Below are 13714 nucleotides of genomic sequence, written 5' to 3'. Positions count from 1 at the left end.
TAGTTTGCTGATATTTTCTCCCATTCCTAGGTTGCCTTTTTACTCTGTCGATTGTTTCCTTTCCTGCACAGAAAGGCCTGTACTTTTAAATATTCATCTAATCATTCATCTGGAGAACAGAACAAATTATTTTCTCTGCAGTGTTTTGAGCAGCCATGAGTAATGCTGAACTGGAGGGTCAGAATCAGAACTTGGGCTGTCTGGGAATAGCAAGAGAACATGGGGCTCATTTGAGTCAATTGGAGACATGCGTTTTTCATAAACTCTGAAGGGGACCCTGCTAAGAGTCTGGGAAGTCAGGTCAAGGAGAGGGAAATGGACACACTTCTGAGTAGGGGAGCTAGGTTGCCCAGGAGGCAGGGAGCTGTATGCTGGCAAGGCTGTGCAGTCTTCTTCCTCGTAGGCATAAACCGAGGAGCATGCTTTTCTCTTAGGTCTGGGCACAACATCTCAACACTGGATGGATGGGCTGGTCTGCACAAGGACCCAGTCAGGGAATGAATATAGGGCTGTTTCCTGTCTGCCCTGGTTTTAAACAGTCTTCATAATACACGCTCATCCAGACTGCTTAGTTCTATTGTAGAGTGTAGATTATAGAGTAATTTAGATTATAAAAACATTCTCATCAAACACAAAGACCAATTCAAAGTGAATTCATACCTTTAGAATTTTTAAAAAATTGGTTATTCCCAAATTTGACAATAGTCCCCCAAAATTTATTCATTACCAGTAATGACTTGTGAATCCGAAAGAAACTTTTCTAATTTTATCATTAATAAAAATAAATTTTGACCAAACATGCTAAAGGAAAGATGGAATTAATTTTCTATTCTTTCTTTAGAAAATTATTTTACAAAATTACTGTTGTATGAGGAAGCAATCAAATACTATGCTGCCACAACACATGGGGAAAGTATTATGGAGCTGTGTCAAGCAGCTAACCTCACTATTGCTTTTTCTGGATTTTATGGCATTTGTCAGTTTTTAAAATTTTGTAATTTGTTGTGATTTCTTTTCTCATTCTGAATAAATATTTTCAGAATTTAAAAAACTCCATATATATGTATGCATAAAGATATGTGCAATGTTGCCAGGAGAGAAAGCAAATGAACATAGTGATAGTATGTGGTGTAACAAACTGGATCAAAGGCAGTATAAATCTAGACATACAATAAAGAATCGGTAGATTGGAAGATTGAAACTAATAAATGTTAGGCAATTGTTTTAGTATTTCAAAGGAGGTTGCTAATTTGTGGTTGTTTGATTAAAAAAACCAAAAAATTTTATTGAATTCAAAAGTGATACAAATACTTCCATGGTTTTTTTTCCTAATTGTTTTTTAACTGAGTTTGTTTTTTCGTTGTGGGTGTTTGTTTACTTTGGTACTATTTTATTTCATACTGTTTTTCAGACCTGAATCAAGTTTTCATACTTGGGCTGCCTTGTCTTCCAGTTTTCATATGCAATTTTTTTCAGGCATCTTGGCCCAATCTTATGAAGAGAGAGGCCATGGTTAGAATAGTGTGATAAAACTGTCAATTCCTTGGGCTTCTTATTGTCCATTACCATCAGATAATGGCAGCAGGAAGGGCAAAACCTGTAGCCCAAGCCAGTTAATTTTGCTGTTTGTTAACAGCTTTGTTGAAAGATCATTTGGGGTAATAAAATGAAGATTATCTTTTCAGTATTTGTTATCTGTATAAGATTCCTTTTTCTCTATTATTATGGATAAGTTAAGATTGATTCAGTATGGAAGAAGCATTTTAAGGTACATTAAAAGGATGCTAAGTACTGTTTGAAGATGCACAGTTTGTAATTGTGCAGAAAATTCTATCATTTGGCCTTAAAAGTAAATTAATCCAAAAATGCAGAATTTTCATATTGTCAGTGACTTTCAATTTAGTATAATTTGTTCTAAAATTATTTGATTAAATGCTGCCTGCACAAATTAGCATTGAAGTTTATACATTTTTAATAATGCTCTTTGAAAATAAATTATTTTTCAACAATTATATTGGTAAGGTGTCATGGTCTGTATTGAATAAATCTCAAGATAATTCACCTTCGAAAATATTACATACATTTAATGCCACAGAAAAGTTAATGTACTAAAGCACCTAATGTAATACTGCATTTAATATAAGTATTTAGAAAATGAAATATTGACCAAAAAATTGGGAATAAATTTTAAGATTTCCTTTTCGGACAAATTTAATCTTTGACCCTGAATATATACATAATCTTAAACTGATATGCTGTGTGTCTTTTAAAAAGCACGTAGCATGTTTTTCAGTAACTATGTGCTGATTGGTGTGCGTGTTTCTCTTCTCAGCAAGGTGTTTGGGAAACCCTGCTAGCGGCTCTGGAGATGCTCATCCGAGCTGATCACCAGCAGCAGATGCTGAATGTCAAGCAGTTACTGAAAGCACGAGTCGTTCATCACTTTCTGCTGACTTGTCAGGTTTTGCAGGTACTTTTCATGTAGCTTTACTTTTGGAGATATTTTCTGCAGTTACTCCTGTTTAATGGAATCAAATTTTTGTGGGACTTCCAATGGAATCAAATTTCTGTGGGACTTCCAATAGAATTTTTCTCTTTTCTATCTTCCCTGTTCTCCCAGATCCCTTGTTTAACAAATAATATAGGAGTTTTTCAACCCCTGCCTCTTAGAGCTTGATCTTCACACTGTCATTGTTCCTAACTCAATTACAAAAGAACAACAATTATGAATTCTGAGATTCTCCTTTCTATTGGGATATAATAATAATTTTGTCGTCTTTTGAACATCAACTATAGTGAAATTTTAGCTTGTTCCAAGCTTGCATGGTGGCGGTATTGTAGGCAAGAAGGTTTATCTGAGGCACGATTATTGCTAACTAAAACTTGTTTTCACAGTCCTTAAATAACAAGTACAAGTATGTATTGTTATAAGTATGTATTGGCTGAAGAGCTATTATGTGTGCTAGAATTAGTATGTTGAAAATAGATCCAAAATATTATGTTGAAAAGTGGCACTGACTTCACCAGTTGCATTTTAGTGTCTGTGCTGTGGTCTGGCTTCTACCTGTTTCCCCGAAAATAAGGCCTAGCCCAGGGGTGTCCAAACTGCGGCCCACGGGCCAACTGCAGCCCATGATCTATTGTTAATTGGCCCACAGCAAATTCCAAAAATATATTTAGTTTAATTAAATAAACCAGGTGAGGCAATACGTACTTCACCTCGAGTGAGTGGCCCGGCTATTTGTGTATTTTACCACATACGGCCCTTGGTGAAAAATGTTGAAAAAAGTTTGGACACCCCTGGCCTAGCTGGACAATCAACTCTAATGCGTCTTTTGGAGCAAAAAATTAATATAAGGCCCCGTATTATATTATATTTATTATATCATATCATATCAAAGACTCGGTCTTATAGCAAAATAAGACCGGGTCTTATATTTTTGCTCCAAAAGATGCATTAGAGCCCATTGTCCAGCTAGGTCTTATTTTCGGGGAAACACGGCAGTTACATTTTTTTCTCTGCCTTCACAGATATCCTTTTGTCAGCTTGTTTGGTGTATTGGGCTCTTTCAAGTTTGTCCATCTGTTTGTTCAGTGTCTGAGCATCTATTAGAACTCGGTCAAGTCAGATGAATATGGATGTTCCATGGCGTCAGTAATATTTTCTTTATGTTTTTAATGCCTGTTTTGGTGGCACTAGTGACTTTTCATTGTACTTGGCATAAAATCCAAAAGCTGTGACAATATCTATAAGGCTTGTGTGATCTGCTGCCACTCCAGCCTCATTTTATGCCACTGCAGCTCCCATACACACACACACACACACACACACACACACACACACACACACGCACACACGCTTTCTTTCTCTTCCTTCAACAGTGACCCTTTACCCACCTCAGGGCACGTGATATTCCTTCTGAGAGTTGAAAGTTATCGATCCATTCCTTCCATCTGGCCAGCTCCTGCCTGTCCTTTCTGCCTCAACTTTAAATTTACTTCCTGAGAGAAGCCCTCCCTGCCCTTTTCATTTCAGTCAACCTTTCCCCTTTCTATGCTTGTTCTCACTCTGCACATATACAATTTGTTAGTTTTGTCATTTATAGCATTATAATTTATTTCCCTCTGTAAACCTTCTGTAATGACAAGCGGGGAAAACAAAGGAGTACACACACACACAAGTTTAAAAGGTTTTCATATATATATATATATATGCTATTGATCAAAAATCACTTGGTCAAATATACAAAGAAAGTTAATAGGGAGCATCTAAAAGCAGTAATACATTTTATAGGATAGCAGCTATTACAGTAGATGCCAAAAGCTCATCAAAACTGTGGGAAAGTACCACTGGAGAGGTCAGGAACTAACCAGATCTCACCTGGCCTGCGGCTGGAGATCAGGGAGTCCCCTGCTGCTGCAGGCTGCATACAAGTTCCCGAGAAAGGCAGTTCAGACTAAACTATACAGATTGATAACAATGTTATGCCAAAGAAGCTCAGCAAACTGTGGGGAAACAACAGTGGAGAGGTCAGGAACCAGCCAGACCTCACCAGGCTGCAGGTCAGGGCATTTCTTGATACTGCAAGCTGCATACAAGTTCCCAGTGCCAATGCCAGAATGATGACGAATGACCAATGCACTGCCATCTGAGGTCTGTCTTATATAGCTCTTCAGACGTATTTTTGAGCCAAGTTTCTTGTTCCAGCCTCCCCCACCTCAGCAGGGAATGGTCAGTTCCGGGAGGGTCGGCAGTTACTGTGATAAAAATGTGGCTTATCTGGCTGAAGGATAAGCCGGATCATTTGGACAAACAATACCTACTGTTCTCACCTGGGAACATTGGCCCAAAGCCTTCCAAAGCCTGTCAACATGCCTGTTACGTCACTCTGATGTAACTTAGTTACTTCTTCACCTCATCTGGTGATGTAGGTGATACAGAAAACAGTATTATCCCATATCTCTCCTGCCAGGGATGAGATGAGGGAGAATTTTCTTAACCCTAAGCTAACCATCACCTCACATGAGGAGAAAAACAACAGCACCTCATGTGAGGGAACAAAAAGCTAACCCTAACCATCACCTTATATAAGGGAACTACCATCACCTTATGAAGACAAACCAAACCATCACCTCATGAGAGAACTACCATCACCTCATGAGGGAGAAACAGACAAAATGAAACAATGAAGCTGTATCAGCTCTGGAAGCTATATCAGCCAATGAAGGTGAATTTTCCTAACATCTTCCCCACACCATCTGAGGACAGGAATAATATTTTTGTTGATCACACTGTAATCCCAGTTCCTGGCACATACAGGCACCCACCCAGTAAGTGTTGTTGAATGAATGAATCCTAAAAAAGCAAAATCAAAAATGTTTATTGCCTTTCTTGGCCCCTGTGGTAAATTGGACTGTTGTCTTCTAGAATACAGTAAAATGCTCTCAGATCTCTTGCTTACTGAATATTTCATGTATCGTTTGTGCATCAGTTTTGCATATCCATTTTGAAACTTGGCCAGTTTCAGTGAGTTCATATGACAGTGTGAAGTTCTTATTCAGTCTGTTCATGTCAGAAAAGTAACATGTATAAATTTGGAGATTTCAATTTATATTCTTACATCCATATTATTTCTAAAAATGCTAGAAAAATCCAGATACCAATTCCCTTTCCTGAAAAATATATTCCTCATCCTTTTTCATTTAAAGAGTCTATTTATCAAATTAACAATTATTTATTAAGAATAGCTTTCTGATAGGTATTGTGGGAAGTGCATAAAGAAATAAACTTAATTGTTACCTTTAAGGTATCTCAGAGTATTTAAGGAAGTTCAATAAATTGGTAGTATATTGGATGTGAGGTGGTCTTATTAGGTCTTGAGTACAGTCTAAAGAACCTGAACTTTGGTGATAAGAATGGGAGGATAAAAGTAGGGAGCAAATATGAAGGAGATTGTAAAGGCAGAATTAATGGGTCTTGATTCTGTCTAAGTAGAAGCTGCAGGAGAATCAAATATATAATGTAAACTTTCATACTGGAGGACTATAAGAATGATAGCATCATTCAAGAGAGAAGAATGGCACGTGCCAGTTTTGTCCTTTAAACCCTCTGCATTTGAGATTACAGGGGGACATTCAGTGGCAGTGACGGCTAGGTACTGAGATGTGCAAGATTGGAACTGGGGAGAAGACTTAGACAATGACATTGGGAATGGTCTCTACTGGTGTAAGAGCGAAGCCATGGGGATAGGTAAGCACTAAAGAGAAATAAATGTAGTGAGAGGATCATGCACTTCAGGAAACGTCCATTTTCCAGGTGAAAGAAAGGGATATGGAAAGAGTCATCGAAGAGGTGAGAGAAGAACCAGGAAACTCAGTAAAGTGAAAGCCAAGGTGGGCAGAGGAGAAGAACCTGCCACGAAAGAGGTGGTCTCTATGCCAAATAATATAGAAAATTTAACGAACACGTAGCATAAAGGACCGTTAAGTTAGATGTGCTGAATGGCTGGCAGAATTTCATTAGATGAAGAAGAGCCAGATGTCGGGGACTTTAGGTGACGGCGTGTGCAGTGGAATGACTGGAGGCGGTGAGAATAAATGATTAAAAGTCCAGCACCAGAAGGAAAGAGCAGAATGTTAGCAGAATGCTAACAAAAAGATCCCTACAGGTCAAGTTCATAGATTTTGTGTGTGTGCTTTTTTTTAAGAAATAGGATACCAGCAACTATTTGTCAGGAGTCAGTAGAGAGGGCAAGATTGAGGAAACCTGGGCTGGGATGGCGTTAGGAATGAGTGAGGTGGCCACCAGGAGAGTGGGATGGTACAAGGACACAATTTAGAAAAGTGCAGAGGGTCGTAGCAGAAACCGCACTGAACTGGAAGCCAGGAGACCGCGTTGTCACCCTGGGCTGGTCATGGCAGCTGTGAGATCTTGGCAAAGGGGTTTTGTGCTTCTTCTGTACACTGTATTCTCTTAGTACATCTGAATCAGACTGAACTGTTTCCAAGTTAACATCTAGATTTTACTTCTGAAGAGGAGTGGCTGTTGAGATATAGCATATATTTGGATATGGGGGAGGGGAGATGAGGAAGTTTAACTCCCATTGCCTTCATCTGGAGGCCAGCTGCTACCCACTGGGGAGGTGGGATTAGAGACTATAATCTACTTATACCCATCTTTACTTGTAGTAATGAGTTGGCATTATTCCCGGCAGCGATGCAGTAGAAAGAGGCCGAGGTCCGAGTGTGAGTCATGGCCGCACTACCTGCACGTTTTCTGTGTGGTTTCCATGCTCAGAGACGTAACCACCTTGAGCCTTTAGAGTCTAGAAATGAGGGATCAAACCTCTCAGCTGCTGTGAGAAAGCGCTTTGCAGACTGGGGCAACACTGTGTTAACGTCATGGGCTTGGTCTATCAGAAATTTCCCCTCTGATCCCATAGTGGCAGCAGCAGTTGTAGTAGTGGCAGTAGTGATAACGCCACCAGTGGTAGTGACATTTACGTGGGGCTTACCACATGTGAGGCACTGGTCTAAGAGTTTACGTCACTGATTCTTATAACAACCGCATGAAGTAACACTGGGGTGACTCCAGAGTATATAAAGCACCTGAGGCATGGGGATATTGAACGTGCCCAAATCATACAGCTAGTGAGTGGAGGAGCCAGAACGCAGACGTGGGCAGCTGAGTCCCTGGTTGTGAGTGCTAGAATACGACTTTGCCTCAGTCGGTTAAGATAAATGGGCTAGAATTGAATTGCCATTGGTTTCAGTGAGTGTTTAATAGCAGGATTCCTTGAATTGAGAAATAGAAATGCAATGTAATGGTAAATATGGTCAGACCAGAGAAGTAAACCAACGCAATCCTATCTTAGAAGGAATATCTTGCTTAAATGAAAACTGTTGGTTAAGTTGACAATTCTCTTTAAATCTAAAAGGAGTTTGGTTTTTATTTTTTCAGGAACACAAAGAGGGGCAGCTTACATCCATGCCCCGAGAGGTTTGTAGATCATTTGTGAAAATTATAGCAGAAGTCCTTGGATCTCCTCCAGACTTGGAATTATTGACAATTATCTTCAATTTCCTTTTAGCAGTTCACCCTCCTACTAATACTTACGTTTGTCACAACCCCACAAACTTCTACTTTTCTTTGCACATAGGTAGGTATAATCTTTTTTGTTAGATCTTGGCTATCTCCATTTTTGTTTTTCTTCCCATTTCATCCACATTTGTATGATATTCACTGAATGGCCTCTGTGTGCTAGAAACTGCCCTAATTACATACTGGGGTTGGGACAGGGCAGAGGGCTATGACATGAACCAGACACGGTCTCTGCCTTCAGAGGGCTTAAATGCCACGGGGAAACATATACTAAACTATAGTAAGAAACAATATTTGGTAAGTACCCAATAGACGCAAAAGAAGAACTAATTAGATTTCAGAGGAGTGAAGGTTTCATCAGACAGCTGTGGTGAGAGAAGATTTAATTTACATGTATGACATGGACTTTGAAGAATTTAGATAGAGTTTGATAGGTAGATTGAAGAACTAGCATTCCAGGTGAAGAGAATGATGTAAAGGAAGGAAAAATAGAGAAAATAAAGACTAATGACTTTTACCTAAATATAGGGGCTCTATAGAGGAGTAGTGAGCAATACCATAAATATCGTTTGCGACCATCCTTTCTTTTTTCCCTCTAAGGTCGTATTAATTGGATTCTTGAATGTAAGGCCAGAGAATTTAAACTTGTAACATTCTAGTTAGAGGTCATTGAAGGGTTTTGTTTTGTGTCTGTTTGTTTTGAGCCGAGGGATGTGGTGTAAGTAAATTATTGCAGTAAAATTCAGGAAAGAGAAACAACCCACATAGAAGGAGTCGAAGCTCTAAAAATAGATGCGACCACTGAAGACAAGTGGAGCAAGGGAAGGAGAATGGAAGCTCAGGATAGAACTATTGGTATTAGTACTATTTGGAGGGTGGGATGAGAAAGAGTCATCAGTATAAGGAAAAGATGGAATAATTAGAGTTCTAAAAGAACCAGGAAAATGTAACGTGGTAAGAAAGCAAGCAAGACTATACTATGAGGAAGCTAAACAGTAAATTTAGAGGGGAAAACTGGTTGTAAACAGCCGTTTTAAGGAATGTGATAAATGAATAAAACGATTCAGCAGCAGTAAAATCCAAATGAAATTAGACAGCATGACTTTGTGTTAGATTCAACACGCAGTGAATAAAGTACTGTCAAGATTCTAAGAGCAGGGTAATTGCAAAGATGGGTAAAATATGGTGCCATCCCTTAAGGAGCTCACAGCCTAGGAGAGGGGAGTGAGGCATAAACACATAATTACACCACGTGGAAAGCACAGTGATATAAGTATTTTGTTTTCTGGTAGCATAGAGCACGGTAAGGGGATGCTTCCTGGAGGAGGTGATACGTGCTCTGAGTCTTAACACGTTGCATACGGATCACGAGAATCTTCACGAGGGATTTAAACCCCGCCGTACGCAATGTGTTAAATGATGGGGAGGAGTTGAAGGGAAGGGCCTCCCAGGCAAAGCAAACAGCTTGATAGGGAGCTATGAGAAACAGGTATTGCTAAAGTGTAATGTAAAAAAAAAAGGCTGGAAAAGGGTCTGGGGACAGATGGTGGAGATAAGATGCTTGGACTTGATCCAGAGTGGTAAGGAGGCAACACAGGCCCTGGAAGGTGTTAAGCAGGGGATGACATTTGGTAGAATTCTGGTAGTAACATGAATTTGAGGGTGACCAGATGTCCGTCACGGATACCGTTTAGGAGTCTGTGACAATAATCCAGGTAAGAGGTGTTAGGAGCCTGCACTATAGCACTGTGCTAGGGATGGAAGAGTTCAAGAAACAGGAAATAAAGTCAGTAGAACCTGGAGACTGACTTCATGTAGGTAAAGGAAAGGTAGTGGTCAAAAGTGGCTCCAGGTTTTTACTTGGGAAATGGGGGCTTCTACCAAACAAACCAGCAAACAAAACAGGAGGAATGAATTTAGGGCAGAAAGATGATTCAGGTTTAGATTGTTGCATTTGTGGTGCGCTTAAGAAGTCAATTGAATTTATAAGTATGAAGCTCAGAAAGGAAGATTAAGCTGTAGGTATCAATTTTGGAGTCATTTTGAACATTGAAGGGGATGTATAAAAACATAAGACACAGTCCTTTCCTCAATGAATGAAGAGATGAACAGTCTCTTTAGAGAGATCAGATTAACATAAAAAATGAACAGTAAGCTGTTCAACTATAGAAATAACTATAAGTACAGCCAGAATTCAAGGAAAATAGGAGTTACTATGGCTAGTTATCAACAAAAAATCTATAGTAAGAAATTGTCAGATGTACTCACAGATCAAATATGTATAAAGTATGCAGTACTTTTTTCACTTTGAACATCTGTTTGTAAAACTTTGTATTTAATGATTTGCTTTTAAAGTTAATTTTTTTTAATCCTTTTTAAATATTCTACTGTGTCAAATTTTTTTTCAATTCTAGATGGCAAGATCTTCCAGGAGAAAGTAGAGTCGATCATGCACCTGAGGCATTCCAGCGGCAGTGGGAAGGCTGCCCCCAGCCCTGAACTGATGCTAATAAGCCCGTCTGCTTTTACCGCTTCACCACCTGAAGGTAAAAATAACAAGAACGAAAGTATAACCCTTCCCAATTTAGTTCTGAATATTAATAGGTACGTAAGTGTCCGTGTTTTGGCAGTATAGTATCACCTGATATTCAGACTAAATAAGTGGAAGGTTAAACTTAAAAATTATAGAATATATTTAAGGAATCACTGCCTTCTGGTATCATGACTCTCAATATAACAAGAGATGCTCTGGGAAATGGGTAGGGCTTGTGCCATCTTGCTCTCTAGCTCTCTGTTCAGTCTTATCATAGTCATTTGTATTTCATTGAATTGCTAATTTATTTTCCCACTGTCTTCAAAAGTTTGTGTCGACAAAAGAAACAACCAGCTTAAGAAAAAGCTTATAAGATTATATTTGAGCCAAACTGACCACAATTGCCCAGAAGCAAAATCTCAACGGGGGGTGGGGGGTGGGATATGAGGATGGGGGGGATCGAATATATGGTGATGGAAGGAGAACTGAATCTGGGTGAAGAACACACAATGGGATTTATAGATGATGTGATGCAGAATTGTACACCTGAAATCTATGTAATTTTACTGACAATTGTCACCGCAATAAATTTAATTTAAAAAAAATAAAAAAGAAAAGAAAAGAAAAAATAAATAAATAAATAAAAGTGAAAAAAAAAAAATCTCAACGGACTGAGAAAATGCTTCTCAAAATGGTGGTTTGCACTTATTTTATAAGTAGAATCAAAGGAGGAGGATTACGTGAAATTAAGGGGATTTAGGGGGTGGGAGAAAGCAAAGCAGGGAAATCTCTGGGATTGGATAAAAGTAGATTGGAGAGACAGGTCCTTCTTTCACATAGGGGAGTACAGGGTTGTCAATAGTTCACTTTTCACAGCACATAGAGATGGTAATCAGGAAACAAGAATAATAATGAGGCATTCTGTAGTTTCCTGCTCTGGTCCGAAACCAGGACTACTAACATTCTAAGGATGTTATCTTAGGTGCAAAAAGACAATAGACATGCTCACTTAAGGTAGAGATTGACCTTATGAAGGAAGCTTCAGGCTGAAGATGCGACTTCCTGCCATGGCCCACCTTAGTTAGGAATTTTTATGTTCACGCCTTCCTATGTGGTTATTTTCAGTCTCCTGAGCTTGTCAGGTTTAACCTGTGGCCCATTTTCCATCCACATTTGTTTGGCTTACTCTCTCGTTCGTACCTAAACTCATCGTTCTAGACAACTTCACACGCCATGCGATTGGCCGGTCAGTGCTCCAGCCTCACAGCCATTGGCTCTGGGACCTTTCCTGTGACTTTATCTGCTAATATGCCTGCATCTGTCCTGGACTTCATCATCAGCAGGAACACGTCCCACCTCTGAAACTCCAGTGTCCACCCTCCAGTCACAATCTCCTATCTTCCTGGTTTCTTGGTCATCTCCCAAGTTCCCTTTCAGCCTGGATCCCTTTAGCCAGTAGTTTTCATGATACTATCTTCCGTTTCCTTGTTCTCTTGGCCTTTTGGCATTCTTGACCTGAAAAACCCTAATCTTGCCTCAATATAACTATCCTCACACTGCTGAAAGCTGCTAGAGAAAGTAATTGTTGAGGATTCCTGCCGTTACAGGGTCTCCCACGGATGCTGGCCTTTTTATGTTGGCTGCCTTGTAATTTTTCTGTATGTTCAGAAGCAATTCCCTCTTCTATTTCCACAGCAAGTATGTTCAAGTCTTTAAGCTTACGGTGCTTTTCTGTCTTCCTAATTTACTCCTAACAGACTATCTCATCCCGACTGTTAAAAAGAGAAAAAATAGGTATGTGTCTCCTGGTTGTGAACTGGCTGTGCATCTTCCTTTCCTGACTGCTGTCCTCTTCCACACTGAAGCTTTGCTTTTATTATCTGTCCCTTATCTTGTCACTGTCTCCAATACAAATTATTAAACAGTGCAGGTAAGGTAGCCATATGTACAGACAGGACAAGATGTACAGGCATTGATCTCCAGTTTGTTTCTCCCCCAAAGTGTTTCAGTTATTCTCTAGCACAGTTTATGGCCTCTTATGACAATATTTTATGGCTATGTTTTAATTATTATTATTAAAATTAATTATTTTATTTGGAATTTTATAGCAAATGTCAATTTTTAAAATCATTGTGCATCACTCTGAAACATTTTCAAATATAGTCATTCCCCCCATTTTTTCTAAATCTTTTGAACAGAAGCTCTTGGCAGCCTTAGCCTTCCTGCCAAAATCCAGAAACAATGAGGAAAAACTTCTGAGCTATTTTTTTGCCATAAATTTGATGCCCTACAGCAGTTCATTCAGTGCCTATTTATTCTATATCAGGGCTTCTCAAGTTTTAACATGCAAAAAATTCAGCTGGAGAGCTTGTTAAAATGCAGCCCCCTGGGCCCCTGGGCTCCCCCTCATCCATTCTGATTCAGTAGATCCAGGGTGGAGCCTGAGAATGTGCATTTCTAATAGTCACACAGGTGGCGCTGATGCCCACCCCGGTGGTCCACAGAGCACACCTTGAGTAGCATTCACTTCCGTCTAAGGCACTTAGAATGAGTGACTTTCCTGGTCTCCTGCATAGAATATTAGAAGCTGCACATATGAGAGCTGTAGCAACAACAGAAAAAAACTGTCATTTCTCACTAATATTAATAGCAGCAAGAAGTGACTGCAGAAATGGAGGAGCTAGAGAATGGCCTAGGGCCATTTAGTCTAGTTATAACAACAAGCACAACTATTACTGCCTTTTATCGAGCACCTGTTCTTTGCCAGGCACTGTGCTGGGTTCATCACAAATGTGATCTCACTTAACCTTTAAAGCAACCTTCAAAGTCAGTGTTCCAAACCCTCATTGGACATTTGCAGAAACTAACACTCATATAATTAACTGGTGTGCCCAAGGCCACCTAACGGACCTATTACATGAACCCAGGTCTAGCTGGCTGCAAAGTCCACACTCTTTCATTATATCAAACTGCATCCTAGTGACTGCAGGTAAATTAGGTTTTTCTTAATTCACTTCATTTCACTACAGTAGAACCATCAACCCTAATGATTTTGAGCTATTCAGTCAATACTGTATTTT

At 39.4% G+C, this 13714-nt stretch overlaps 1 protein-coding gene across 5 annotated transcripts in view; it reads left to right on the top strand.

Annotated features, from left to right (window-relative positions):
• The window catches only part of LYST (lysosomal trafficking regulator), a 172927-nt gene that overhangs the window by 84042 nt on the left and 75171 nt on the right, over window positions 1–13714 (top strand). For all 5 annotated transcript variants that reach the window (XM_019746974.3, XM_074316725.2, XM_019746975.3 and 2 more), the window contains exons 20-22: window positions 2333–2470; window positions 7961–8159; window positions 10516–10647. In XM_019746974.3, coding sequence (XP_019602533.3) covers window positions 2333–2470; window positions 7961–8159; window positions 10516–10647 — 469 coding nt within the window. The remainder of the gene's footprint in view (window positions 1–2332; window positions 2471–7960; window positions 8160–10515; window positions 10648–13714) is intronic.

The sequence above is a fragment of the Rhinolophus sinicus genome, chromosome 6, assembly GCF_057876585.1.
Source record: "Rhinolophus sinicus isolate RSI-liver-muscle chromosome 6, RSI-T2T, whole genome shotgun sequence".
NCBI classification, from domain to species: domain Eukaryota; kingdom Metazoa; phylum Chordata; class Mammalia; order Chiroptera; family Rhinolophidae; genus Rhinolophus; species Rhinolophus sinicus.
Note: the sequence above shows the minus strand (reverse complement) of the source record. Positions and strands in the feature narration are given on the sequence as shown.